The sequence below is a fragment of the Penicillium paradoxum genome (assembly GCF_028828445.1).
Source record: "Penicillium paradoxum strain IBT 22861 chromosome Unknown utg000006l_segment0_segment0, whole genome shotgun sequence".
Lineage (NCBI taxonomy): Eukaryota > Fungi > Ascomycota > Eurotiomycetes > Eurotiales > Aspergillaceae > Penicillium > Penicillium paradoxum.
The window spans coordinates 307,996-332,727 of NW_026643184.1; the positions used below are offsets into that span (position 1 = coordinate 307,996).

General features: G+C 47.9%; 9 protein-coding genes across 9 annotated transcripts; 4 read left to right on the top strand and 5 right to left on the bottom strand.

Moving 5' to 3' along the window:
* Positions 1–43: 43 nt before the first annotated feature.
* N7457_006621 (Elongator subunit IKI1) lies at positions 44–1,219 on the bottom strand (the record flags this gene model as incomplete). The annotated part of the gene is made up of 3 exons (XM_057177665.1): positions 44–771; positions 821–977; positions 1,061–1,219. The coding sequence occupies 3 exons, from the start codon at positions 1,217–1,219 to the stop codon at positions 44–46; spliced, it is 1,044 nt and encodes a 347-aa protein (XP_057029409.1).
* A 1,462-nt stretch (positions 1,220–2,681) lies between these two features.
* On the top strand, positions 2,682–3,386 carry N7457_006622 (SNUT3/LISCH7 family protein; the record flags this gene model as incomplete). Its single annotated transcript, XM_057177666.1, has 2 exons — positions 2,682–2,931; positions 2,986–3,386. The coding sequence occupies 2 exons, from the start codon at positions 2,682–2,684 to the stop codon at positions 3,384–3,386; spliced, it is 651 nt and encodes a 216-aa protein (XP_057029410.1).
* A 414-nt stretch (positions 3,387–3,800) lies between these two features.
* Positions 3,801–5,098, top strand: N7457_006623 (NAD(P)/FAD-dependent oxidoreductase; the record flags this gene model as incomplete). The annotated part of the gene is made up of 2 exons (XM_057177667.1): positions 3,801–3,840; positions 3,912–5,098. The coding sequence occupies 2 exons, from the start codon at positions 3,801–3,803 to the stop codon at positions 5,096–5,098; spliced, it is 1,227 nt and encodes a 408-aa protein (XP_057029411.1).
* Positions 5,099–5,562: 464 nt separating this feature from the next.
* On the bottom strand, positions 5,563–6,033 carry N7457_006624 (uncharacterized protein; the record flags this gene model as incomplete). The annotated part of the gene is made up of 3 exons (XM_057177668.1): positions 5,563–5,592; positions 5,650–5,723; positions 5,775–6,033. 3 exons carry the CDS (start codon positions 6,031–6,033, stop codon positions 5,563–5,565), a joined length of 363 nt encoding a protein of 120 aa, XP_057029412.1.
* A 1,137-nt stretch (positions 6,034–7,170) lies between these two features.
* N7457_006625 (hydrophobin family protein) lies at positions 7,171–7,645 on the bottom strand (the record flags this gene model as incomplete). Its single annotated transcript, XM_057177669.1, has 3 exons — positions 7,171–7,197; positions 7,263–7,336; positions 7,402–7,645. The coding sequence occupies 3 exons, from the start codon at positions 7,643–7,645 to the stop codon at positions 7,171–7,173; spliced, it is 345 nt and encodes a 114-aa protein (XP_057029413.1).
* A 2,990-nt stretch (positions 7,646–10,635) lies between these two features.
* Positions 10,636–11,534, top strand: N7457_006626 (dodecenoyl-CoA isomerase; the record flags this gene model as incomplete). Its single annotated transcript, XM_057177670.1, has 2 exons — positions 10,636–10,826; positions 10,895–11,534. The coding sequence occupies 2 exons, from the start codon at positions 10,636–10,638 to the stop codon at positions 11,532–11,534; spliced, it is 831 nt and encodes a 276-aa protein (XP_057029414.1).
* Positions 11,535–11,808: 274 nt separating this feature from the next.
* On the bottom strand, positions 11,809–13,143 carry cdc123 (cell proliferation protein CDC123; the record flags this gene model as incomplete). Its single annotated transcript, XM_057177671.1, has 2 exons — positions 11,809–12,964; positions 13,016–13,143. 2 exons carry the CDS (start codon positions 13,141–13,143, stop codon positions 11,809–11,811), a joined length of 1,284 nt encoding a protein of 427 aa, XP_057029415.1.
* A 196-nt stretch (positions 13,144–13,339) lies between these two features.
* On the top strand, positions 13,340–15,812 carry N7457_006628 (COG1/VPS51 family protein; the record flags this gene model as incomplete). The annotated part of the gene is made up of 3 exons (XM_057177672.1): positions 13,340–13,482; positions 13,545–13,714; positions 13,771–15,812. The coding sequence occupies 3 exons, from the start codon at positions 13,340–13,342 to the stop codon at positions 15,810–15,812; spliced, it is 2,355 nt and encodes a 784-aa protein (XP_057029416.1).
* A 386-nt stretch (positions 15,813–16,198) lies between these two features.
* Positions 16,199–23,988, bottom strand: N7457_006629 (uncharacterized protein; the record flags this gene model as incomplete). The annotated part of the gene is made up of 25 exons (XM_057177673.1): positions 16,199–17,020; positions 17,089–17,442; positions 17,495–17,602; positions 17,656–17,819; positions 17,880–18,107; positions 18,161–18,257; positions 18,317–18,399; positions 18,453–18,825; positions 18,878–19,415; positions 19,474–19,642; positions 19,696–19,912; positions 19,968–20,069; positions 20,121–20,264; positions 20,316–20,336; positions 20,393–20,694; positions 20,744–20,815; positions 20,867–21,076; positions 21,128–21,202; positions 21,259–21,716; positions 21,772–21,977; positions 22,026–22,258; positions 22,318–22,519; positions 22,571–22,599; positions 22,651–22,866; positions 22,920–23,988. 25 exons carry the CDS (start codon positions 23,986–23,988, stop codon positions 16,199–16,201), a joined length of 6,492 nt encoding a protein of 2,163 aa, XP_057029417.1.
* Between the last annotated feature and the right edge of the window lie 744 nt (positions 23,989–24,732).

Sequence of the window (24,732 nt, forward strand, 5' to 3'; positions counted from 1 at the left end):
GAATCCGGAGATTTGCGTGAGCATGTATCGTATTTGATGCAGTCTAAATCTCATCCTCTTCTTCATCGAAATCATCTTCTTCGCCCATATCGTAGAGAATCCGGCCTCCCTCGCCTGGCCCATCGCCATGTTGCGCGTCAAAGTATGGCAGCACGACACCTTCTCTTTCGCGCCTCTGTCTGTCGGTGAGACCCAATTCAAATGTGGATGTCGGTTCTTCGTCGCCAGCACCCTGGTCTCGCTCCATCGGTGGGTTGTACAGAACATTATCGTCAAGCAACGTCACAATCTCTTTCAGATGCTGGGGCGAATACCGCGACGCCGGCGGGAGAAGGTACCATTCCAGAACACCACGACCACTTTTCCTCCTGTGCTCCAGCTCAATGACAATTCCCTCTGCCTTTCCAGTGCCGGTCAATCTATCCAATCGGCTAAGCAGAATACCTTCTTGCTCTTCTTCAAGCCCGAAGACTGGAGGAGCTAGACTGCGGTCGCGAGCGGCCTTCTGTGCAAGAACGTGCGAGAATGAGTGGAGGGTCATAATGCTTGTAGCAAGATAAGTTAACACCGAAAGAGGGGATGGCGAGTATGGGCTTTGCTGTGGAAGTTCGGGGACATCCTGATGGTATGTCACCACGAGTGACGTATCAACTTTGGCCGATGGTGACGTGGGGGCAATAAACGAGCCAAGGAAAGAGGGCAGGTGAAACCCAGGATCAATCCTTTTTGAGCTCAAGAGGGGGTTAATTGAATCAATGAGGATAAGACGTCCTGTAAAGTCAGTAAAGGTCCTGAAGTGGGGTCAATGCCCTAAGCTTACTCCGTGAGGGGTTGGACGCTGCAACAGACTGATAAGCCGCGCTAACTTCTTTAATAATATCACCCGGGCTCTTGCGGCGAGTTGATACAAATGCATCGACCCCATCGGGTTGTTTCAAAGTTTCAAAAGAGATGAGGGTGACATGAACTTTAGACAGCTGTTGAACTAGTCAGTATGGGCTTCCAATACCAGATCAAGCGATCAAAATGTTGCTTGTGATCAATTTAGAAGCCGGCTTACCTTTGCGCGTCTGATGTATTCTTTTAGGAGTGGCGTGGCGGGTTGCTCCAAAGAGTCCAGGACGAGTGTGAGGGGTGATGCAGTGTCACGCAGGCTCAATAGTTTCGAAATCAAGAGCAAATTATGCGTCCTTCTGTGTGAAAGGTTGACAGGTGCCATATTTCTCTAATAGTTGATACTCTTCTCGGGCAATTTGTATCTGGGGACGCAGGTTGAAGAGCACACAGGAAGTGGGGTTGCGCTGCAAAAATTTCGCAGTGGGATTTAGAGTTGAGGCTCGACGGGCCGGCCCGCGGGCTGCAGTTGTCCGAGTCGCTGTTTTTGGCAACTGTCGAGCTTGCTTATGCGCAATTTAATGATATAGACCTGTTTTTATATTACCATTTTCCTCTTCAGATCGCGTATGAACTAGATAGTACCACGAGTATGAATGACTTGGTCAGCCACAACATTTGTTAAGTGTGTATAACATTCTAGAAAGACAGAGTATACGGGGCTTCTTACATATCTGTATTGACTCCGGTTCTATAGGTGTATCAAACGAGAATAATATCACTATGTTCGAAAGTTTTGTCCACATAAAGCGTGCTGGTGACACCTGCACTGAGTCTCAGACCTGGCTTGTGATCAATCTCTACATAGGGCAATTATATATTTGAGGTAGCTTATAAGTCTCTTGGACCTTTATATGTAGTATTGGGGGGCTAATAGTCATGGTTGATCCCCGTGGAGCTCTGTTGCTCAAGCGAGTGCCTTGTAGATATAGACAATATAAGATAACGGATTAGTCACTATTGCAAATATATCAACTGGTCAGATTCTTAATGTCGAGGCCAAGAGCCAATGTTTATAATGGGAGGTTTGGAGCAATATTGTGTTGCAGGATGTTAGGTATCAAGATGCGGAAATGCCAGACCTGATGCATGATATCATCGCCCATTGGTGAATGGAAGTTCTATCGTGAGTGAACTTTCCCACCACGCGTATCTGCTCTTGGTATGGAAGACACAGCAACTATTGTAAACGCTAACTTTCTGCTCCGTACGTGCAGTACCTATATCATAAAAATTGTGTTTATTTTCAACCCTATTCTGAGGATTCATCTTGGAATTTTAAACTACACAATCCGATGAGGACTAGGTTTCCTTCAATAATTCAAAGGTTTGACGATCGATTGCAAATAATTGCATGAAACTAAACTAGCCTATTGCCAAAGCATTTATCTAAAGTTGACCCAAGCTCTATAACTCCACGTTGTTTAAAAATAGAATCGAACTATAGATCGATCACCTGCCATGTCACAAACTGCATAATTGGTCTCTTTCCGCAACCGGAATAAACTTCTCTTTGGACCCGAGAGGTTCAGGTCGACTCACCAATTGCGACAATTTGATACCCTCTGCACTCATATCCATACAAGCATTCGCTTTTTTACTCCTTAATTCCTGTCTAATTGACTAAGCTCTGAAAATTTGAGCAAATCTACCTTCGTCTTCACCCAGCCACAACAACTACCCACGAGGCACGGGGCAACGCCCAGCCCAGACCAGACCTTCTATAATGGCGGAGCCACCTACCAAGCGTGCTCGTCGAGTTGACAGCTCAGCTATGTGGGATTCAAATGATAAACGGCCTCGTGCATCAGAGCAAGAGTCAGACCGTGAGCGTAGACGTTCACCAGCTCCCCGAGACGACCGTCGCGACGGCCGGCATCGCTCTCGCTCACGAGAACGCAAGGATGGAAGGCGAGAACGGAGCTGGTCTCGAGATCGCCGCGATCGGGACCGCAGAGATGGAGATAGAGATGGGCGTGGGGCCCCGGACCGAAAGAGAAGCACCAGTCGGGAGCGCAATTACGATAGACGAGGTGGGTGAATTCCTGACTGCCTGGAGATATCTGTATCTTGCTAACTCCTATTTTTCAGGGAATGCACCGAAAAACGTAAAGTTCCGTGAACGTTCGCGCTCACGATCTCCGCATCGCAATGGCACAAAGGCCCGGTCACCTCCCCGAGGCCCGAGGAGCGACCGTCAAGGTGACCGCAGAGATCCCCGATCACGAGATGATGGACGGAAGGGTGGCGCAGAATCAGAACCAGAACGCCACGAGGATGCGATGGATATTGATTTCAATGAAGATGCGGATGAGGACGAAATGGACGCGCAAATTCGGAAGGCCTTGGGCTTTTCCAGATTCCGGACTACGAAGAACACCAAAATTCCTGGAAACCAGATTTATGCGGTGCGAAAGGAGAAGAAGATCGAGTACCGACAGTACATGAACCGCCAGGGTGGTTTCAACAGGCCCCTCAGTCCCTCGCGATGAATCCTTACTACCAGCTGACTACCGCCATGGCCTCCTTTATTCTGTTACTCAAAAACACTGGACATTGTTTTCAATCTTTTTTCGACACGATTTGCATTTGCGGAGCATGGGTCTCGTTACCTTGATGTTTTTACGTTTCCGTTTGATGGCTTAAGCCTTTGTGGAGTCACTATCAATCCCATTAGTTCAGATATCATACAATCAAAAATATCTGAATGATACATTAGTCAAAGTTGTAGAAAAAACCGGGCATGGTGGATTTGATAGTAGATACAACATCTGACTGGACATCCAGCTCCAGTGACGTAGCACTCTGTATATGAATCCACCGGCAATTCAAACTTGCGCTCTACAACTTCGTCCAAGGTGGCTTTGTCACGATCTTTAACTCGCAAAATAGCGCCAAAACTCAAGATGTCAGCAACTGCAGATCGCCGTGAAATTGTGATTGTTGGTAAGGACGGACTGTTTGCAACTTCAATACCCCGCGCGCTTGTCGCAACTTGCTGACCAGAATACGCACAGGCGGTGGCATTATTGGATGCTGCTCTGCATACTATCTCACAAGACATCCATCCTATGACCCTGCCCGCCACAAAATCACGCTCATCGAGGCCACCGGAATCGCGGGCGGGGCATCAGGAAAAGCGGGTGGTATGCTGGCCCAGTGGGCATTCCCGAGCAACATCGTCGGTCTCAGCTACAAGCTCCACGCCGAGCTTGCAAAGGAGCATGATGGCGTCAGCCGATGGGGATACCGAGAGGTCAATTGCGGCCAACTTGTCGTGAAAGGTCGTGCCCTCACTGAGAACATTGCAGGGAAAACTGAGGGTGGAAAAACGGAATCACTCCAGAAACGGAGTGCCGCAGCCCTGTCTAAGCTGAAGTCTGCCAAAATACCCCAAGACCTGGATTGGATCGAGCCAGAGCTTTTACGGGCTTATGAGAGTATGAGCGGACCGGGCGAAACTGCCCAGGTACACCCGTACCTCTTCACTACGTCCATTGCAAAGCTTGCCGAGGAGAAGGGCGCAAATATCATGCTTGGACAGGTTACAGATATTGCTCGATCAAATGGCTCTGTGGAATCGGTGACATACACCAATAAAACATCAGGCGAAGCGCAAACCATCGCCGCTACCGACGTTCTGGTTGCTGCTGGTCCGTGGACGAAGACTATCCTCCCAGAGGTTCCGATCTCCGCTATGCGGGCGCACAGCGTGGTGATTGAGCCAAAACAACCAGTCAGTGCATACTGCTTGTTCACAAATATTGAGATCCCAGCCAACTTCAATCCGGAAAAGAAATCACGTCCAACAGTGGCTGCGCCGGAGATCTATGCGCGTCCGGATGCAACCGTTTATGCATGTGGAGATGGAGACAGGACAGTTCCACTACCGAAGACTTCTGCAGATGTTGAGGTTGATCAGGAACGCTGCCAGGAAATCATCGACCAGGTGGGTAGTATCTCTGATGAGCTGCGTGACGGGGAGGTCCGAGTTCGCCAGGCATGCTATCTTCCAAATTGTGATTCGGGTGCTGGACCGCTGGTTGGTCTGACTGATGTGAAGGGGCTGTATCTCGCAGCTGGCCATACCTGCTGGGGTATTCAAAACGCCCCGGGTACGGGGAAGCTCATGAGTGAGTTTGTATTTGAAGGAAAGGCGAAGAGCGCGAACATTGGATCGTTAGATCCACGCGACTTTATGTGAAATAGATATTTCATACAACAATATCCATACATACAACATAAGGCTACTTTGCCTTTTACCTGCAATGCCGTCGATTGCTTAAGGACTTTCCACGTTATACATATGTCCCACCTTTTAACCTGGGACTTAAGGATTGAATCAATATCCCATGGATATCGAAGTGTGTCTATAACATGTCTCTACCTAGGTAGCAACTCCATTAATGGTGAATCACGTCAAGCACGGAGCATAAAGCACGAGAATTAGATGAGCTATACCATGCTGGACACGTGCTATAATCTACGGATGTAGCCCAGGCGTGTAGAGACGTTACAAGTTATGACGATATGAGAGGGAAAGCATTAAGACATTAGGACACCAAATGGATGCCGTAGTATTAAATTGAGTAGTAGTTCTCCCGTATATGAGCAATTACCATAGACGCCGTCAATCAAAATTTGGTTCCCCCACCAGACTCCTTTCCTCTATTTTCCAGAGTTGTCGATGGCAACGCACTAGGAAATGGAACTGTTAGATGCAGGCATGTTTCGAGAGAGAAGCTAAGAACTCACGGTGGTGGTTCCCTCGGGGCAGCAGGCAATGATGGCCTTGCAGGTGGGCCCGGACTCGGTGTTTTTGATCAGGGCTTTGAAAGGTATCAGTATCTTATTCTTTCTCTAACGACCGAGGAACATACAGAGAATACCCAAATCATCGATAAGGCTGGTCTTAGCACAGGCAGAGTTGGAATTGCCGAGAAGGCCGTTCAAGAGACCTCCAGCCAAGAGGTTGCCCAGAATGCCATCGCCGCTGATCTCCTCGTGAGAGTTGCAGCAGGAGATGTCCCCAGTGCTGCACTGGCTCTTGGCATCTCCAAGAGCAGCGGAGGAGGACAGCTTGGCGCCCATGGCAACAGCCACGGTGAGGGCGAAGGCAGCGGCTCCAGTGAACTTCATTGTGTAGGGTTGGATAAAAGGCTTGTGAGTTGCGTAGTATTCGTCGATACTGAGGACATTCCTGGCGAATTAGTACCAATTTTATAATATTGAGGAGCTTGGCGTGGATGCGACTTTGGTTCTGTTAGAGGAGAGTCTTCGCCGTTTGCAGACATGGGATACTACATCTTCCCACCAGTGAGCGCTGAGTGATACCCTCCCATGGCAACGTGGGAGCGGCTGGCCATATAATTGGAAGGAGATTTGCAGTCGTGGAGACTTCTACCAGAGAATGCAAACGTGAGCGATGCAGTAATTGGATGTAAAGTACGTAGTCACAAGCGCTATGCTATTGTTCGTTTCTGGTGGATTATCTCCACCCTCTAGACCCTGAGCTACCCCTTCGCCGAGCACCATGATCCAGATAAAGACGATTCTAACTATAGGATAGTCCAGCCAAAAGCTAGATGTATCTCCACCGGGGATCCCCTAAGATTGTAATTTGACGCCGCACAAGCAAATTCCGTAGACAGCTGCCCAGGTGGACCGTAATCTTTCCTAAAACAGCACGCTTAGTCATTTTGACGTCGAGGACTTCGTAGGTAGACTCCGGTAGCGACTGCAACACTCAATGTTCACTAGCAAGCCACATTTGCAACGGTCACATTAAATCAAGTCCTTGCAGCCTCAGACCCAAATATAGGTACGAGGAGAAATACAAAAGCTGCTCATCGACAATGATGTACACAATGCAAGCAGGTTGGAAGAAGGCTATTACGTACTGGTGGTTTCGAACCTCTACATGACATGGTGGTCTAGACTGTGTGGATTCTGATTGACTTCCGTTCTATATTTACAACCCAATGACCTATATTTAAGAACAATGGGTCAAGCGGAGTATACTTGCCATGTTCGAGGCCCTGAGCAGCTCACTGGTCTGACCATTGACAAAGATCAAGGCAGTGAATGCTGAAGTCAACGACGAATTGAACTAAGTGGTGACGATTTACGTGGGAGCAAGATGTGAGACTGATCCAAAGTGGTTAATTAATTAAGGATACAGTTTTCCTAAGTTACTAGCAGACCGATCCAAAGGATTTCAAGAGCGCCCTCTTAGGTTCAAGCAGTTTTGGAATCTTCCCCGTGCCATTGCAACGATTACGAGGAAGGATCGATGGCAGAGCACTGCAATTTCAACCAAAGTTAGATATCGAGCGTCTCCGAGAAAATATGGGGAAATCATTGCTTACCTTGTCGCCACCGTGAGGGCAGCAGGCAGTGATGCTCTTGCAGACGGGGCCGGTCTCAGTGTGCTCGGAGGAAGCTGTGAAATGTTAGAGCGCTGTCTCTGAATACCGACCAAATACTCGTTTATTGGGGAGGCCTTACCGAGGACGTTGACGTCGCCGAGGACATCGATCTTGGCGCAGGCAGAGTTCTCGTTGCCGAGAAGGCCGTTGAGAGCACCCTTGGCGAGGAGGCCGCCGAGGATGCCATCGGCGGAGATAACTTCGTTGGAGTCACAGCATGCAACATCGCCCTGGGTGCAGATTCCCTGGGCCTTAGACATGCTCATCTTGGCAGCAGAGACGGACAGAGCCAGAGCAAGGACGGTGGAGAGAGTGAACTGCATTTTGATTGTTTGGGGCGGAGAAGGGAATTGGTTTGTTTGAAAGATGAAGATGCTTCAATTGAATGGAGATGTGAGTGATGAGATCCTTACTGAGGCCGATGGGAAGCAGTGTTTTATATCTTGTTGGATGGCCCTTGCTTTTTTTCGTTAACCCTGACGTAGATCATCGTACGGAGTACTCCGTACTTTAATGTAGGAATGTGATGTGGATCAGCCCTTTTTCCCATTTCGGGAGTTAAGAATCCAATGAGATGGTCCCAGATCTCTTACCAGGATCTTTGGGGAATGTCCGTCAAGGAATGTGGAATGTCAACCACCAGCCTCCGGTCCGCCAAAACGCCCGCCAAGGAGGGCCACGATCGTCATTCATGCAAGGCTAACATTGCAACTGGATTAGCTTAATCTCCGATCTCCGAAGCTCAACGTGAGTGCGAAAACGAGAATTTCAATCATTGCCTGTTGCCGTTAGCTATCAACACTGCCGTCGTCGTTCCAATCAAGAATCCCAATTTCCCTTTTTCTCGACTAAGAATGTTACAACCAATCTGACAATTTTTGGTATGCTCATCGACACGTAGCTGCAGCTTTCCATTGCGAGCAAAATCGCTTTCCTGCACTAGGGGAGCTTACACCGAGGTTTGGCCCCAAGTACGTAAACGACCATGGTACGGAGCAGACTGCCTTGCGTTTCCTAGCACTGGTCGAAAAGGGGAAGAAAGATGTCAATCATGAAAATCGAATCAGACAGTGAATAACGCGTCAGATTCTTTGATGCGGTCAATTCCATTGTCTGTTCACGGTGAGAAACTACCAATGAAACCCTAAACCTGACAGCGTTGTAGTTCGAGATAATTGAGATCTTCATCCATGTATGATCTACATAGATCTACACCGTGGATTCCATTTCTCTCGACTTGTCATTTCCATTGGTCGGGCAGCAGCTCCCGGCCTTACGTTCTCCGGGGTAAGGATCTTCATCTGCTTGGCTGTTTCAGGTGATTGCCCACACCGTATATCTTCGTCGACTCCGTGCATGTGCAGAGACATGTATATTTCACGACAACAAGGGTTAGCTACACACAGCCAACTATATGATGCGGTTCCTTGCATCCATAGACGATCGAAAGCAACATCGCCGTCTATCTCTACCTAATATCAACAGGGCAGTGGCAACTATCCAGGGTGACTCGTGAATTCATACATGTATTTAGAGCTAGCGATTGACATCCTCCAATTGACTGAATGCTTGTCGATCAGATCAGCAGCTTCAACATACGTATTGGGGTAGATGGAGAGCTGTCACGGTTGCCGACCACCAGCCTTAAGTTTCCCTTGTTGGTTTTCTCCTCGCTGAAGGTCACCGTTCACCGGCGCAATATTTTGTTCGATTTGGCTCGGCCCCCGTCTGCAAGGAGTGCGAAAGGAACGTGAGAAGGGGGACTGAGGGAACATCATGAAGAGCGAGTCGTATGCATCGTAGCCTGTTTGTCTGGATTACGGGATTGGTTGGCAAAGGGACCCGAATCGAAGGTTATTTTCTCGATTAAAAAACTCACCAGGAGCACAGGTTATACATACCCACGGAGCCTGAAGGATAGTGCCAAAGACTTGGATGGGAAGTACTGTACAGGTGATTGACAGAACAATCAGTAATGCAACAGCCACCAGTGATAATATGCATCTTGTCTATTTTTTACATTCTATGTTCCTGTAGAGATCAAGTAACCAGATGATTGCTCCATCCGCTACACTGTTGCACGATTAAAGATAATAGACTTCCAATTCCTCTACGACTGAAGCCTAAGAGACGTGGGCACAACTAGTTATATATAGCTACATCCTAGTTCCCTACGACCTCTACCAGTGAACAATAAACAACGACGAAAGACAACTTTCAAATGTTACTGTATCATTCCACAGTCCTCGAAAGCATATATCATAGATACGTCAAATTTGCTGTTTTGTTATATCCGATGGTTGCAACCCAGTGCGCGAAGTACTACATACTCGATGTTCATCCCAATTCCAGTCCTGAATTGAAGCCACCATTTTATCATACTAGTCTGCTAATTGAGCATATCTCTAGAAATGGAAGTTGATAGCTTGAAATTTCTCAGATCAAGGGAGAAAACCCCATATCAAAGTGATGATAGACAATGCCGCGCATTTTGGTATGGATAGAACTCGTAGTTGGTCTAGACTTGGGGATATAACACTCGTAGAGCAATGCCTGGTGACGTCTACTCTTGAAAACTGGAGGGCCGCCACAGTCCGGGGGTGTTTGTCTGAAGCCGAGGAAGAACTTCCTAGCGCTGAAGATGAGAACGATGCCGAGTGCAAGTGCATTTGTCATTTTGATGCAATTTTCCAAGACCTGTGGACTCTTATTGTTGGCATTCCCACCGAGTGAGTCTCAGCTTGATATCTTCAATGATCGCATTCGTTTTTTTTTTTCTTTCTAATTTTATTCACCGTATGAATCATAATTGATATTTGGAACCACACCCCCAAGGTCGGCATTTAACGAGAGATCATGCCCCTTGTTTCCTAGGCTAGAGTCAAGGCGAGACAAGATCATGCAATGAGTTAGTTCCACAGGAAGGAAACGTAATCCTGAGTGGTATAGTAGGTGGTCCTTTTCCGAGCGTAATCGGGATATAGTTCGAACAAGCATGAGACGTATCAGAAACAAAGGCTGAACGCACAAGATCCTGCGTATACAAGATCACGGCGATGCTGACAAATTCTAGGGCCTTGCAGGTGGTCAGTCTCCAATGTATCAACTCCTTGCCACTCTGCACGTTCTCCAGCGCATTTGATTCGCATGTGCTGGATGTCGTAGCCTGACAAACAAGGCACCCCATAGCCGTGGGCCTCGGTTCCCCGCAAAGACGCAGCTCTCGGGCGCTAAGTGTCCGGGGATGTGGCCCCTAATAAACCCTCGAAGTCTGGAATTCTCAATTTCACCCATTGCCATTCAACATTCGAAAATGTCAAACGAACACGAGATCACCGTAACCTACCAGGATCGCGTAGCGATCGTGACCCTCAACCGCCCGGACAAGCTAAACGCCCTCAGCGGAGATCTGTACTACCTATTAGCCGAGCGCCTGCGCGAGATCGACTCGCGAGATGACATCTTCATCACCGTCCTGACCGGCAAAGGTCGCTTTTTCTCTGCGTATGTTACTTCGCCCGATACAAGTCCTTCAACAATTTCCAACCACATATCTAACATTCAATGCTTAGTGGCGCCGATGTGACAATCACTCGTCCTGGTAATGGCGATCTCAGCAGTGGCGTGCGCCGCGATCTAATCAAGGGTTTCGTCGCAAACAACACCGACGTCACCCGCACTTTCTACTCCCATTCTAAGATCCTCGTTGCCGCTCTGAATGGGCCTGCAGTTGGTCTTTCCGCTGCGCTTGTCGCCCACGCAGATTTCATCTACGCCGCTCCACACACTTTCATCCTGACCCCGTTCTCCTCGCTCGGTCTTGTCGCCGAGGGGGGAGCTAGTCGGGCCTTCGTCGAGCGGCTCGGTATTGCCAAGGCCAATGAGGCGCTCATTATGAGTAAGCGGATTCCCTGTGACGAGCTTGTTGCGGCGGGCTTTGTGAATAAGATTATTACGGCCGACTCTGGGAATAAAGAGGACTCGGATGGGTTCTTGAAGAAGGTCCTGGAGGAGGTGGAGGATCGTCTGGGTACACACTTGAACCAGACTAGTCTGCTGAAGATCAAGGAGTTGATTAGGCGACCGGAGAGGGAGCTTTTGGAGCGCCAGAATGGAATCGAGGCGTTCATGGGCCTTGAGCGCTTTTTGCAGGGTTTTCCACAGGAAGAGTTCCGGAAGTTGGCATCGGGAGAGAAGAGACATAAGCTTTAATTGGGAGATCTGTATATAGATACCCGGAGTGACAGTGGCCTGGGGTCTTTTCATGTCTTTTCTCTAAATGTGTGACTACGTATCCATGTCCTTCTAGATATTGACTGCTGCAGGTAGGCACCTAAAACTGATGAATGTTCATATTGACTTGATAATGCGTGTATTTTTCTAGAATCCACGATGCAATCCCCAATCATTTTCCTGCTATAGCCAAACGCCATCAGACCAAAAACCCATGCTTTTATCCAACTTAGCGCCCTGAGCCGAATTTATTTTAATCGGAATCACTGCCATGAGCCTGATCTTCCTGCTCCTGCTGCTTCAAAATCTCATGCCACTTGCCCATGAATTCACTCATACCACCAGGTCCCTGAAGCGAAGCATCTACAAGCTCCCTCGGAACCTTGTGGGCCGAATACTGGGTAGAACTGAATGCGTACGCCTCGGGATCATCCTTTTTGATCAGACGGAACTCCGGAAGGAAAGGGGCTTGGTCATCCTCTCCTTCCGCGTCCTCGTGTTCTTCCTCCGAGTCGGAGGAACCAATATCGCCTTCTCGTTCGAGCTCTTCCGCCGTGCCGGAAGTCATGATCTTGCCATCTTTGAGAGAAATTCTCACAAATTCTTCCGCGACATCTTCTTCCTCCTGCACACCGATTGGATCCTTCATCCGGAGAATCTCTAGCCAACTGTAGAGCAACGGATCCGTACGCTGCGCCCATGGGTTGATATCAATCAACCACACACGCTGGTGAGGCGCGGGGATATAAACGTCGAATACAAAGTTGTCTTCGGGGAAGGTATCCTTCAACTTCTCGTCAAAGAATGACTGAATCCGGGACCGGAGCATATCACGCAGGGGGAAGAGGAAATCGAAGTGGTTCTGATCGCGCTGTGTCATACATAACAGCACGCGATTACGCACAAAGCAACGGAACTCGAGCGAAGGGTTGAAGTTGACGTATTTGCGGAGAACTAGGGAATAAGGCACATCGGGCAGTGGTGAGTCAACGCTGGATGGCGTGGTCTCGTCACTGATTGTGTCCGGCACACAGTCGTCAAATGGATGGTCTAGATCGTGGGTAATGAAGTCGCTACTTTTCAGGAGGAGATAGATGTCATTTGGTGAACGGCATTGGGTGTCATTTGTGGCGGCCATGAATGTAGCGTCTTTGGGAGCACTCCAGTTCAATTTGGGGGTGACGATGCCCCCGAGATCAGAGATAGTTTCCTTAATCTTAGTGTGAATCTCATGCCATTCTGTGGATGGGTCGGGTTCCTCCTCGCCCGAATCGGAGAATGTGTCTAGGTTATCATCGTCGGTGGGGGCGGCGGCCTCGGGTGGAAGAACGATGCCGTCGGCGCGAAGGTATTCAACAAACGGAGAGGTCAAAGGGATAATGCGCGAGCTGGGTACGAGTTTGCGGTATCTGGAGCGTCAGTTAGAGAGTGTCGATATTGAGTCATATCTAGAAGCATACCGCGGGTGCCAATCATGGTAGGAGCAATGCAGGATATGGGAATAGGTGGTGGGCGGGAAGGGAAGACGATCGGGGAGATCGTTCGATGACAACTCCGCCGCAGCAGGTTCCGATTCAACAAACGGCATATTGAATATATTCTATGTGAAATGCAAAGATGTTCCACGTCGGGCGATTATTTCCCCTCGGTGGCGGGGACTTTTTCTGCCGTCATGTGCCGATAGCGATAAGGCTGAGTAACCCGGTCTAAGGCTCCCAGGCATCCGCGTCGCATGGCTTACTTGTTCTCTATAAGCCAACGGTCTCATCGCAAATCTCGCCAGCATGGCTCCCGAGGCACCTGATCCTCAGAGCTTGAAGTCATGGCATGATGCATTCCAGTACCCAATTCCCACGGTCCGCCGTGTGGAACAGGAACTGCGTCGGGACATTGCGAGCAATAAGGAGAAGCTCCGAGCTCTCGTGGGGTAGGTGATCGATTTCCCCAGATGACTGGCGTTTTGCTTATACTAATGCTATTTGATTATAGAACGAGGTATCGTGAGCTTGTCGGAACAGCCGAAACCATTGTGGCTATGAATCGCGACATCCAAGACGTGGAATCCGTGTTGGCCGATGTTGGGCGCCGATGCAACCCCCGACTTATAGAAAGGAAGCACGTTCATGTCCGGCAAATAAAGACCGGCGATGCCGAAAAGGGTATGGTGTGAGCGACAGAGCAAAAAGAGAATTGGTAGCTGACGTTGGGATTCCAGACGCTGAGAAGCACGCATTTGGCGCGCAACTTTCTCTCCTTCATCGTTGTACAACATCTATTAGCCGGCTTATGCGACGTCGTGCTTCCCTTCTGTTGGTAGCAAAGATACTGGTCATCTCTCGATTACTACACAAGACGTTATCGCAACACGAATCAGTCCCTCCATTCCTCGACGATCTCCGCAATCAGCTAGCCTCCCTCCGACGTACACTTCTCAAACGAATTGATAAACGTCTTGCGTCTACCAGCGCTGCAGAAGATTCTATAATTGAATCCCTGGCCGCTTATTGCCTCGCAACAAGCTCTTCTTCAGATGACGCCATTCATCATTTTCACCAAGTGCGTCTAGACGTTATTATTAGCCAGTTGGATTCGTCTCGGGAGAACATACCCAGAGCTCTCCAATTATTTCTTCAAACACTACGAGCCTCGAAGGTTCTAAGATCCCGTCAGTTCGCAGACGTGCTCTCGAAAATCAAAGCTCGACCACTGCTCGCCGACCCAGAGATCCAAGCACTTGATGGACTAGAGGTTGAAGTTCTTGGCCGCTGGGTAGCTCCAGATGTCACCAACTTCACTCCCTGGATCAAGCTGAGTGAGTTGAGTAGAACAGAAGGCACCGAATCAATCAAAGAATGGTCACTCCAGGCTTTCGAGAAATTCTCCGAAGGCTGCAAAAATACCCTGACCCGCAGCACCGATTTCTCCGAACTTCTCTCTCTGCGCACAGAGACTGTGGAATTGTGGCTGTCATCTTGGGGCTCAACTATCATTCATGACTCTGTGGATGTCATTGGAAATCTTCGAAATATCTTCAATGACCAACTTGTAAGAATCCTGAATGTGCAAGCACAAAGCCTGGGAGAAGTCGGAACCCAGGTTTCATCTACAATATCAAACTGGGAGAACGCCGATCACAACTCTGTTGGATCTCTATGGGACGCCGATCTTATCACTGCGGAATACTCGAATGGCGCACATACATTCAAACGGACCGTGGCAGACAGATTACTGGGTCGTGACAAAGACGTATCTACCGTGCTTGCAAAATATCGAGCATGGTTAAATTCAATCCAAGAAGTCAACGAATCAATTGATTCTCTGCGTCGGATGCGATGGACTGACATTCTCGTCGGGGGCGAAGTCGAAGATGAAGACATCGACATTACACCCCAACTCAACGAAGACGATCCTCGCCACCTTTCCGAGTCTCTCCATTCTGCTGTCCGTGAGGCATTCAGTAGTCTACAAACCTTATTCAACAGCGCTTTCGAGTCATTCGGCTCTTCACATTCAAGTGAAAAGGCCACTTTCCTGCTGAGGCTTATACGACTCGTGCGGCGAGATATTCCCGCCGGCTTTGTATCCAAAGATTTCGTTTTCTCCAGCGGAATCGTCCCAGAACTACAGAAGTTGCTTGCAACCGAAGTCGTTGCGAAGGCTGGTTCGCTGAGCTTAATCCCACCCCGGATGAGCCACCCCCAAACAGGGAAAATCAAGCCTGTACCAGGGCGGTCACTTTGGGAAGGTGAACCTGCTATACCAGTTCAGCCCTCGGCCTTGAGTTTCAAGATCCTGCGCCATCTTACCTCTGCGATGGATACCTGCGGCTTAGACTTGTGGGATCCATCTACGGTCCAGGTATTGAAGGAATCATTGAAAACACAATTCGAGACTGCTATCTCATCAGCATTGGATGACCTTGATAATCCGAAGACCTCAAGCGAGGCTGAACCCAAATATGACAATTCTGCTGTCAATGGAGACAAGACCGAGGAAAACGAGAAGACAGAGAAAGCAGAGACTGCAAGTATCGATCCAGAATCAGTCGAAGGTCTGCATGACTGGAAGGTCCAGCTATATTTCGACTCTTTGTATCTGTCCGAGATGCTCGGTGAACGAAACAAGTTCGCTGGTGTCGTTGAGCGCGCTCAAAAGAGTGCTGGCTGCAGTGCAGAGACCGTCAAGTCCATCAAGAAGCTTGCAGTTGAGTATTGGGCTCGCACGGAGCTACTATTTGGTCTCTTGGCGCGACGCTGAGTGATTGTTTAAACCCATCCCTCATACATTATCCCTCTCAAAAATCGATATTGTATCTTTTTTACTTTGTTTGAACCGATGATACGACATCGACTACATTGTACATGGATGTAAACATGTCATACACTTCAATTCATATAATCATATCTCGTACAACCATATCTCATACAATCATCCTATCATCATAGACTAGAACGTATGTAGATGGTAACAAATATTCTCCCGTTAAACAGATCGTCCCCAGATAACTTTCTCCCATCGCTTTCGTGATTTCCAACTTTTTTTGGGTCGTTGCTGGTTTTTCCAGGGTGTACTTCTCCCTCAAATGCGGCATATGAAATACTTCGCTAATCAATCACAGAGAAAGAAAGAGAGAACAGAAACCCTCAAAGATCAGGTCTCTTCGCAATGATCTCAACCTGAGATCGAATAATATCAATCTCATGCTGAACAGCCCATAGAGCACGCTGGGCCTCACGAGCTGACACGCCGAGTGTCTCAGCCGGAACGTTCATCATACCGTCCTGAATGCCCTTTGGAGACCAGTGTTCTATGATGTATTCAAGCTGTCCATCAAGAGGCAGAATACGGCCACGAATGATGGAGAGCTCCTCGAGCTTCTCTGTGGACCAAATGCTTTCGAACTGTTGCCTCCAGCGGTCCTTCAGTTGTCGGAAACTCAAATCAACACGATCCAGAGCCATGGCAATCTTGACACCCTCAGTGAAGACCACTTTGCGCATGTGTATCTTCTCCCGGCTTGGCCAAGCGGCGGCTGGTAGAGAACTCATGATTCTGGTGCAAATGTCATGGAAACGCTGGATAAGCTGGCCCTCGCGTGTCTGTACCCTGCATCTGTTGTTCTCGAGGATCTTCATTACCTCCCGCCAGCGTCGCTGGAGATTCTTGATCATCTCTAGCTCGTATCCAGTATAGTCGTCAATCTGCCAATCATCTTCCAGGCTTGTAGATAGGGGATTCTCGGCAATATGCGACAACCGCAAGACTTCACTGAGCTGAGCAAACTTGGCGTTGCCCTGTGTGAAGGATCGTAGAAAGAGTGGAGCAGACTTTCTGTCATCGAGCGTAATAACGCAAAGCTCATCTTTTTGATTGTAGGCCTCATACTCGCGGATACAACTCTGTCGGAGCCTTTCAGGACTAGAAAATTCCAATGCCATCCCTTGGGGAGCATGGTACCGGATCGTCTGGATACAATTTAAGGGTCAGTCAATTCTTGCTTCAGGCAAAGGTATTCACAAGCGAATGAACACACCTTGATAACCAACTTTTCGGCATCCTTGAATCCGATTGGCTGCTTCGGCCAATAATTCAGGTTGAGGTTCACAGTCGTCAGAAGCTCAATGCAGCGCCGTTTGACGATGGGAACTAGCCAGTTGCTCCGTCCAATGCCTTGGAACCTGACTTGGCCGCGACCGATCGCATCCTCGAGATCGTCGAGGAGGACACAAAAGTCTTTAACAACATTCATCAAGATGGTGGTGTGGATTCTGATCTCTCTGTCCTTAAACACATGTTCTCTTTCGGGCGACTGCATGATTGTTGAAAGATGTTGTACGGCCCAAGACCAGGGAACAACAATACCCTTGCCTGGGTTGGCCACGCAAAGCTGGAAGACATAATCAGCTTATTGAATCAACGCCGGGATTTAGATGGCTCACAATATAGGTTGTTACAAACTCAAGCACAGAGAGAACTGCGTGCAAAGACCCAAGCGCGGACTTAGGTGTTTCCATAAGGCATAGGATAAAGTCTCCGACACCATTGTACTTTAATAGAGAATTAGCTTGATTCAACAATATAGGACCGCCGCATATCTTACAAATGGTTGAAGTCTGCGTGTTGCGACCCCGAAGCGAATCCTTTCGACGGCATTCAGAGCCTTGTGAGGCACCGCGAGTGGATGACCGGAGCGCTGAGAGCTTGGCATACTGCGCTCCAAACTTAGTAAAAGGGCTCGCTGGAATCGTGCCGCTGGGTAAGGACCTGCGAATTCAGTAATCATTAATATCATCTCCAGATATAATGAGAATTACATTACCATACCAAGAAATTGGGCTTCCTGGACCTTCTCTAGAGAAGTGCTTAGACTGATCATTGAACCCCATTCCCTGCTCATGCGATAGAAGAGCAGCTCTTCTAGACAGTAGGCGGTTGAAGCAAACTCTGGTTTGATTTGCAGATTGGAACGTAAGTTTGCAATTGCTGTCGAAGATTGCTCAAGCGAAGTGACAATCAAGACCTCATCCTGGATTCTTTGAATCCAAGTTCTCCCTATAGCACATGTCAGGTTTGATTTACATAAGAAATCCGAGGCAATGACTTACTACGACCCAGGAAGCTTTTGCTGCATTCTTCGCCTAGAAGCCGTCGGTGATAAAGAGGCGTGAGGCGCGCAAAGACCTCAGCCACGGTTATTAGGCACTTTTGACAACACCGTCAGTTCATATCCTTATCCCTTCTACTGCTTTTTCTCTACTCACATTCAGCTTCGCGACGGCAAATTCAAGAGTGGGCTTCTCATGCCACCACGGGCATTCATTAGTTTTGTGTTTTGCACAGTATCCTAGTCGAAATTATTAGATCATTGAAGTTAGCTGGTATAAGACTGTAGCTTACCTCTGTTGAGCTGATAGAAACATGTCATCGGATATTCATCCTTCATAAGACTGAATGCACTCTCATGAAACTGGGCAAGTGCTGCCGCAAATTTATCTTGCATGAAGTCTTTCGCAATGCCGAGTAGACTCTCGAATGAAGAACCCTCCAGAGATGTCACCGTGTAAGACCTCAGCGGAGACCAGTGAAGCAACAGGGTCTGACTCTCTTGTTTTGGATTGGTGAAAATGCCACATGTCATGGCCAGGGCGTTGAGCGAGTACTGGTTCCCAGAATCAAACTCATGGAATAGTCTTCCGGCTCGGATCATGATATCCATAGGAAGGTATTCGACTTGATTCTTGATGAACACTGACGGCTCAAAGGAGATCACCTAGATGATATTAGCCGACTGCCCGTAAGTAATTGCAAGGCTGGCAACGAACAAAAAGACAGAAGATATCCTTCAAAAGACCTTTATCCAAGTTTTTGGATGATGTAGAGACATCCATGTCGTCCAAATCATCAATCAGCAGGAACAATGCTTTCCACTGAGCCCCAAGGCTTTCAAGACAGGTCGATTTGACTGACCTCAGCAGAGACTCTCGTTCGGGATTGACTGGAATTAAGCCTATGTGGGCATACAGAATTTCCACCATAGCGTAACTGAACAGCTTCTCCAATACTGGCTTTTCGACCACTGGCAATAACTTGCGAACCAGCAATGTGCTGATCGCCGCAGGGATATCACCGGAAAGCAGCGACAGATCATAGTACTCGAACCACCTGGACTTTGTCGCATATAGGACTCGTAGCTGATCCCACATCTCGAATTCTTTGAAGAAAGCAATCTTCGACACATCTGATCCAAGCAGGTTGATAGTTGTTGCCCTCAGATTGGCGGAGACACGTCCCTGCTTCAGCAAAATATTGCAAAGTCTCGAGTAACGGAGCAAGGTGGCTTCACTAAGGTACTCGCGATTCCTATAGGGTGTCAATATCTTGTGCATAATAGGTAGCAGAACCATATGTTGCAACATACCTGTCTGCATAGGTGACAAGTTCATCAAACTGGTCTCCGCGGCGCAAGACCTCGATTGCTGACTCGTATTGCCCACAAGCATGATAACACTCTGAAGCGTCAGCAAAAAGTTTTCCCTTCTCATAGAATGATGCAGCTTTTTGGTATTGCTCATGGTTCTTCCAGAGTTCTATAAAATAGGTCAGTAATTTTTCGAACTTGACGTGATGTTTGAAAACAAACCCGCAACTTTGCCGAATTGTCCGAGGCCCTCATAACAGCTTGCGGATTCATTAATCAGACCAATTTCGAGGAAAAGGACAATTGCCTTCTCGTAACACGCGGTGAACTCCTCGGTGTCTCCAGCTGCCCGGTAGGATCTCCCTTCTTGTTCGTATAAGCAGGCCTGCGCATGAGTGATACCCCGAGGGTCATTGGCCTTCTTGTAGCAAAACAGTGCCTATGTTATTGTAATTAACATGTCGGCTTCCCTGGGTTGGCTGAAATTCTCTTACCTCTGCAAAGCTCTTCCGGTGGAGAAGATGTGCTGCTCTCTTGAGCCATCTCTCTGGGTCAACCGAACCACCGGCTCGCAGAACCTTTACCTTTTCCGCCACCTGACAGGTATCATTAGCATTAGGATCTTTTCAAAAGCCAAAATCACTTACATTGGAGTCCTTCTGTTTCACCACTTCAGCGAGCGCTACGTTATTACTCTGCGAGAGTGCTTGAAGAACAGGATCAACGCTATTCGCTTGGGTTTCCATAAACCAAAGCTGCTTTCTGGCTCGAGTGACGGCAACATACAGGGACTATTGGCACTTTTTAGCAGGACGAAACGATGTCAGGGGAATTAGGTATACCTTGAGTTCAGAACAGAGAGCCTATTCAAGGCGTGTTAGCAACCTCAGCAGACGGAAACTCTCCGTGCCAGACTCACTGCATGTTTCTGGGAATCAAATTGCATCCGCACTCCTTGGACAAGCATGTGAAGGCATCGGTAACTACTGCCAAGGCCACTGCTGCCGAAGAAGTCATACACCAAGACATCGTCAAACTCCATACCCTTGCTTTCCAAGATCGTAAGAACAAGCGCGATCTCGCCAATCTGGGTTTGAAGTTTGTCTTTAGATGTATCGTCACGGACAAGGATAACTTGCTCAGCGCCAAAATCGGCGACCTTGTCATTGAGCTTGACCAAGCCGATCATTTTGGCAGAAAGAATTGAAGAGTCGAAACCCGCTGTGTGAAGATGTTAGTGATTAAATCATAATTCAGAAAGGTGAAATACCAAAGATGATTGGTTTCGGTCCTCCAATCTGGCCAATTTCAGGGTCTAATCTATCAATTGTCTCAGGGAACCCTATGGACTAGAAGTTAGAAAAGGACGAATATAATGGTGACCATATCATACCTTGCCAGAGTAGCTGCATCACCCATGAGGCAAAACTCAGGATCCCCTGATGAGAGCGATAATTCTTAGCCAGGGAAAACTGAACAGGCTTTCCAAATGACGGTTGCTTCAGTTGGTTGGCAATGACTTCGTAGTGTTCGTAGAACAAAGCCTTGATCTCAGGGAATCGGAACACCGAATCCTTCGAGATGCACTGAGCAGTATCACCAGCTATAACCTTGTCAGTTGAATGGATATGTGGATCAGGTTGGTTGAACTCACCAAGGTGAATGCCTCGGGCATCGCTGAGACAGCTCAGAAGCAAGACAATATCAAGACAACGCAAGTCTTGAATTTCTGAACATGAGGTCAGTAACTGATATTATGGGATTAAATAATGGAGATAGACTCACCATCAACGTAGATCTCTTCAAAACAACGTTGAATTTGCTCAGCTAGAGCTCTATTATCTCTCAGGGACCTAAGTAAGCCACTGACTCGATCTAGCTCGTCAATTTCCTTGCGAAACCTCTTTTGCTTTTCATAACGCTCAAAGGCTGCAAAAACCTTTTCACGGTCTGTCTCGGAAGTGAATGCAGGAGAGGCTTTTGCGTTCTTTTTGACGTATTCGGCACGACACAGCGGTTTCAAACTCTTGGCAGTGACACTGGAGCCTTTGATGACACCCATAATCTCTGCGAAAAGGAGTTCTGGAGAACAGGATGGTGGAGCCATTCCACTCAGACAACCCCAATATTCTGTCTTGAAAATGCTGAAATCGATTACTCGTGGTCTATCGCTCCCCTTGGGGTCGATAATCTTGGTCTTATTGGGAACCATATCTTTCAGGAAGTCCTTTCGATCGGCCATCCTAAGTACTGTTAGCAAGAAGATTCTGACAGCCGCGAGGTTGAAGCGGTTCAAACCTGATTGTATTCTCCAGAAGTGCGAGGAATTCTTCATAAGTGCAAACAACTGGAAAATGACAATTCTTCAAGGCAAAGAACGAAGTCGGCTTCAAGTCAGAGTCAACATCTTCTTCAGTCGATGGATATTGAGACTGGGTGTCTATGAGACTTTTGGCATATGTCTGGAGCTTAGAAGCCAGATAGGAAGAGCGAGTTAAGAGAAGCTATAGATGTCAGCTCTTGAGTCACAATGCGAGAGAAAAACGACGTACCTGTCGAGCCTGTTGTTCATCCGAATTTGACTGTCTTGCTTTATGTTTGGCAAGCATCTTGAACAACAAACATGTGGTTTTTCCTGTGCCACTCCGTCCCAGAATCAAGCTTGATGTACTGAAGTGCTTTACAATCTCCAATTCTTCCGGTGACAGATCAAACGGGAATTCTTCTGTGCCATTCTCATCCACAATCGACTTCAGGAACGGCTCAGTGAGATTGTAAAACTTGTCTAAAGAGCCATCGTTAGCTTGCAGCGCACAGCTATCTTGAAAAGGTCTAGACTCATACTTGACATATCAATAAGTGCTGGGGTTGCACTGGAAGAAGCGATGGATCTCATCTGGTAGGAACCAGTTTCTTTCACATTGTTAAACCGCTGTGGCATCCAGGTTCCATCAGATTGCTGTATGGGGCGATGCAAACAAAATTGAACTAGCTCAGGTGGGTAAGATTCCTGAATCAAAAGGATCTGCTCAATTGCAGTCTCCATCTATGATGCAAAGTTAGCATATTGCTTCAACTGGTTGTTGTAGAAGCTTACCTCTTCTTCCGATGCAACAATTTGCCAGACTGTTAAGGTTAGCACAAATCTAGATTCATGAGCAGCGAGAATAAATTCACCTTTGACAATCTGCTGTTGGACCCAGGGAAGTTCCTCATAAAACCCAACATCAACCTGCCATAAGATTGAAACCGTTGCAGAAGCACTCACTTCCAAAATAGGAATCTGCATGCGCTTTCTCTGCATTTTGGATCCCACACGACGAGAGAGATCTTTGCCCTTCCATTCGCCGCTGGCAAGATCTCTGAGTCTTTGCTCCACGCCAGCGAATTCGGCTAGTTTTGGTCAGAAACTGCTAAAACGTAAAATAAGGCACTAGATAGCTCACCCTCTTGAACCAATTTCTTAGCATTTTTGAAAGCAACGTCGGAGAGTAGAACTTTCCAAATGCCGACTCGCTTTCCAAAAATGTCCTGGGCACTACCTGGCGCTGTAGTACGATCAGAGGGCAGATCTGCCGAGCTGGCCAGGGTACCTGTAAGACTGCCAGTGGTGAGATGATCCAAACAGATTCTGCAGGGGAAGCTTTCCAAGGCAGAACGCATGAGTGATGGGATAATTTCGGTTTGAAGCTGGTCCATTGCGTTTGTAAAACCTCGAGCGGACATTGGTAGCTGAATATTGAAATGCCTCAGCTGCTGAAGAATATCGTCCGAAATCTTGAAGTCCTTCTTAGGGCCATGGTTTGTTGAGGTCGACTTCTTGTCGTCCAAGCTCAATAGCTTCATCGACTCCAAAGGAGGCAAATTTTCGACCTTTCCTCGTTTCAGCTCCTCTTCAGTCGATGTTTCAATCAAAGAACTGATTGATTCAATGAGTTTATTGGCCATGTCCCAGCTCTCCGCAGTAGCATTTGTGCCATGGTCGGCAGAACAGACATTGCACATGGAAATGAGTCTGTCGCCCACCTGCTTGGAGAGAGCAAGGGGAAGATAGTTTCTTTTCGACAGCAGCCATTCTTTCAGTACCCCGGTGTATCTTTCATTGGCCACCAGATGATTGAATAAATCGGCTGACCCGAGGAGGGTTTCGGCGATGTCTCGCAGAAAGTGAGAAGGCTGCTTTATAATGAGAGGGAGTGCGGATCCCACAAGTTGAATGACTTGCGGTGGAGAGAAAATATTGACATCAATAAATTGGATGACCATGGTCCTGAAGATTTCCTCAACTACAGGTCCCGGCAGTTGTTTCCCTCGTAATATGTCGAAGGATTTCATTAGGCGGGAGTGTGTCTGGTCTGGGTTCAGAACCAGCTGGTCGTGAATAGCACCATCTTGCATAGCTCGATGCAAGCGGGTGTAGTATGTTTCGATGCCTGCCAGAGCATGGTTGTACTCGTGCAGCCCGGGCTTCTCCTGCAGCAGGATGGCAGTCCATGGGGTCTGCGCAGCCACCATTGCGATTGCGATGTAGTAAAATCGGAACTTTGTCGATTGACCAAGTTCAGTCAACAGAGACAAATGTCGATAGACGGGCAGCGTGAAGGCAATGTCTTTTTTTTCCCACTTATTTTTTTCCGTGTTTTTTTATTTCGTGTTTTCTTGTTAAACTCGATGGGTGGGATCGCGAGCGTCAGAAGATCGATGATTTTGCATCAACTACAAGACAATTGGAGCCTCAAACAGGCAGGATGGGAGAGATGTTGAAGGTGTCTGAAGGATAAACAAGTCGATGGGGGAGACGAGAAACTGGAAGTGCCTCATGAGGTACGACGGGGTTGAATTGCGGTGGTCCCAACCCTGTTGCATAGGCGCGTGCCTTCCCCAAAGGGTGTCTTTCCCTCAGAGTTATATCCTTCGCTCTTTCCCTTTGTTTCAAGCAAACATCCACCGCCTTCCACGCCTCTTGATCTGGCAAACAGAATGATATGCAGATGCCCATTGCCCAGGTCCTTTGGCCTTTAGGACTGGGGTTCTTTATTCTGATTGAGTTTTGATCGAATACGATAAGTAGATAGGGTATAGATGCTCATACATAGATGCTATACTTCGCAGTAGCCAACGGGAAGTTGTCAGCAAGACTAAATCCCGGAAGACCAGAAATGAACAATCACACAGCTTCTCAATATGTCTAGTTCCTACTAGTAGACCATCGGCAGATTAGAACCCAAGCTCACGGGCTCTCACAAGAAAGTTAGCTCT